Source organism: Camelus bactrianus, chromosome 23 (genome assembly GCF_048773025.1).
Source record: "Camelus bactrianus isolate YW-2024 breed Bactrian camel chromosome 23, ASM4877302v1, whole genome shotgun sequence".
Taxonomy (NCBI): domain Eukaryota; kingdom Metazoa; phylum Chordata; class Mammalia; order Artiodactyla; family Camelidae; genus Camelus; species Camelus bactrianus.
The window spans coordinates 38,192,698-38,196,355 of NC_133561.1; the positions used below are offsets into that span (position 1 = coordinate 38,192,698).

General features: G+C 39.2%; 1 protein-coding gene across 1 annotated transcript; it reads right to left on the minus strand.

Annotated features, from left to right (window-relative positions):
- Positions 1-1,640: 1,640 nt before the first annotated feature.
- Positions 1,641-2,582, minus strand: LOC105080130 (olfactory receptor 5AP2-like). The gene is given in 1 exon segment (XM_010969385.2): positions 1,641-2,582. A coding segment is annotated over 1 exon segment (942 nt).
- Positions 2,583-3,658: the final 1,076 nt, after the last annotated feature.

Consider the following 3,658-nt stretch of genomic DNA (forward strand, 5'->3'; position numbering starts at 1 on the left):
TAACTGCACCAAGTAGCTTAAGCGGAGGACATGGAGAAGTTAACGATTAAGTTTAACTGATTGGGATTCAATCAGATGCATACATGAAGAAAATGTAGAACCATGGAATGGAAAGTGATTGAGAATGAATCATTATATAATGGACCATGGAATCTCAGATGGGCAATCAGTGAAATGTGGATATAGGAATACTGATGAATAATGACAAAATATCACCTTTTTCTTTTTTAGATTGGTGAATAAGAAGCAGTTAAAGGATAGATATTATACTGGATGAGTTAGAATAAAAGGGAGCAGGGAGGAAGGTGCCAGCCATGATAGCTTTGAATGTCTTTGAGAGAAACCATGGTTAGTAGTTGACAGAGGAAGTTGTAGGGAGACCAGAGAACTGTTATGGGCGGATAGGATGAGTTTTCTCTTCCTTTGTGGTCTCTCAGAAGCTTTTCAGGGATGAGGTGGTCTAACCTGGAGCATGTGGCACACTAGTGTTCTCTGTTCTTGTCTTCCGTAGATAGTGGGGTGGACAGAAATAGGAAATAGACATTTACCTGATTCCAAATCATTATTTAGTCCTTCTTCAGTATGCCATACTATCAAAGAAGTATTTTTTTCCCATTGCTCTAAGATTGACAGCCCCCAGCCTTATAATAATAAGCTATAGGTAGATAAGTTAATTTGGTAAATGTTTATTGAAAACTATCTAAACTTTGACAAGGCTAGACATAAAATTTTAAATTACTTTAACTTTGAGATTACTACCCTCAAAATATTCCAATTCACAAAGTCAGTAAAATATTCCCCTGCTATTGGTGTGGTATCCATGTTACTATAAGACCCGATAACACTCTTTCTTGTGTATTGTTTGGTACTCCTGACATTCATGTGAGGGGAATAGTGTCACTATTTATAATGCATGCTGTGATACAGTGTCCAGATTTGCCTTTCAGGGTTGAAGTATTTATTTCCCCAGCTTCTAAGTGTATTGGCAACTGATATCTCACAGCTGAGTTCCACTCTAGGAATCATCTTTGCTGCATGGAATTGTCATGCCCAAGACTATACCCCCTTCCAGTAGGGGACCCATATCCAAAACTGGTCATTGTGGCATTACAAATACCTGGCCCTTTTTTCACAATTTGGAATATATCTAAAGGATCATCTCAACCCCAGGGTTCTATGTGGAATTGGCTAGGTCCCCTGTTGTGACTTCATCACAATTCAACTTCTACCCAGCCCTGGTTCTTCTACTCCCTTACACATACCATTCCTGGGAACACTCTCCAGTCAACTTCCTGCATGCAAGTATCTGTCTCACAGTCTGTTTGCCCAGGTCCCAATCAAAGACACCAATATTTGTAAATAATAAAACTGAGAGTGAAAAAAGCTAAATATTGGCATTGAGACTTAGACCCAGGTCAGCCAATTCCAAGTATTGATACTTTACCAGACACCACGTCCCCCACTATGTTGATTCATCCTATAAGCCCATGAATACACATTTAAGACACCAAGAGATTAAGAAGCATACCTCACTTTAAACAATCTGCCTTAACACAGAAAAACAGCTTAAGCAATCTGACAATACAATTAATACAAAAACATATTTTCTTCTTCGTAACAGGGTGATGTGTAATATGGCTTTACAGTATCTGTTTCTGTAAGATCTTCTGTAGGGCCCCTTTCACATCCTTATTTTTCAAACTGTAGATTAGAGGATTTAGCATAGGGATCGCTACTGTATAAAAGACAGAGACAATCTTGTCCTGCTCCATTGAGTAGCTAGATGTAGGGTGCAAGTACATGAAGAGAATTGTCCAAAAGAATATGGTGACAGCCATGAGGTGAGAGGCAAAGGTGAAGAAGGCTTTGTGCCTACCCTCTAATGAGGGCATCCTCAAGATGGCAATGAGGATTCACAGGTAGGAAACAAGGACAATTGCAACACAACTGATGACATTAAAACTGGAGAAAGCCATGGTCACGATGCCATTGATGTGGGTGTCAGAGCAAGAGAGTTTGAGCAGGGGTGGAGAGTCACAGTAGAAATGGTTGATCTTATTGGAGCCACAAAAGGATAATCTAAAAGTTATTCTCGTGTGTATGGCTGCATTCCCAAAGCCTGCTAGGAATGAGGTAGCCACTAGCAAGGAGCAGATTCTCCCAGACATGAGAACTGGATACAGCAGAGGGTTCCAAATGGCTGCATAGCGGTCATATGCCATCATGGCTAACAGGAAGCATTCAGTCCCCAGGAAGGAGCCAAAGAAGTAAAACTGGGCAGCACACCCATTAAAAGAAATGGTCTTATTTTCAGACACGAGGTTCACCAGCATCTTAGGAGAGTAAGAGGCATCAACAAAGGAGAGGCTGCTGGGAAAGAAGTACGTGGGGGTGTGGAGACAGGGAGCAATCTTAATTAGCACAATCATCCCCAAATTACCCACCATGGTTGCCGTGTAGATGAACTGAAACAATCCAAAGAGGACAATTTGTACATCTGGATTCTCTGAGAGTCCTAAGAGGATAAATTCTGTCACTTCTGTTTGATTCTCACCTTGGACCTCTTTCATATATCTCATCATCTGAGCTGCAGCAAGAGAGAAGATGGAACATGGCATTTGGTCAGATGGATACATGACAGAGCTATAAACATCATGTTACTGATATGCACACATGCAAATTCTAACAGAAGAGAGCAAAGTGAAAAACTTACTATGAAGTGTGTTGGACTTGATGCCAAGTCAAAAGACATGAAAAGACAGTTGAGTTCTAGGTTTGTTGCACACTAAGAAATGACCTTGACACGAGTGACTTAATATCCATTAACCAAGGTCACTTCTGGCATTAACTATTTATTGGGTAATTGCAGGAACTTATCCTTTAGATGCATCATTATTTATGATAAATAAATTAAGTGATATATTAATATACCATTTAGACACAACTTCTAGAAAAAAAAGATCAAAATGAATTCAGGCCACTGATTATTCCTCCACAGTACTAATGGAATGTATACAAAATATTGAAAGTTAGTAAAATTAATAAACATCACTAAACAATAATAAGTCACTAAACTAAATAATAATAATAAAAAAGAAGTTTGAACTTCCTGGGCCTGGGAGAAATTTTAAAAACTGAAGGCCAAGCCAGGAGACAGTTCCCATACAGCTAGCATGTTTCTGACCCTACCCTAATTTCCCAGTATCAGCATTTACAGAAAAAGAAAAAAAGTTAAATAAATATTGAGCATTTTGGATAGTTGCCTTCAATATCTAGACAGTCAGGTTGTAAGAATGAGTAGACATCCCAGATGAAAGTAATAGATCAGATACAGCAATGAAAACTCCTATGTAACACCCAGATTCACAGAATCACCACAGAACCAGAACACATCACCACCAGCATGTGGAATATTCCACTGTATTCAGTCTGGGGAATAATTTTACACTAGGTCATCTAAGTGGAACTAAAATTCACCCCTTGCAGAGTGTAATGAAGTGAAATCATGGACTAAAGAAAAAAGAAAGATACAAGGAAAAAGAAAGAATGAAAGAAAGAAAGGATGGAGGGGGGAGGGGAAAAAAGGAAGGAAGGAAGGAAGGAAGGAAGGAAGGAAGGAAGGAAGGAAGGAAGGAAGGAAGGAAGGAAGGAAAATCAA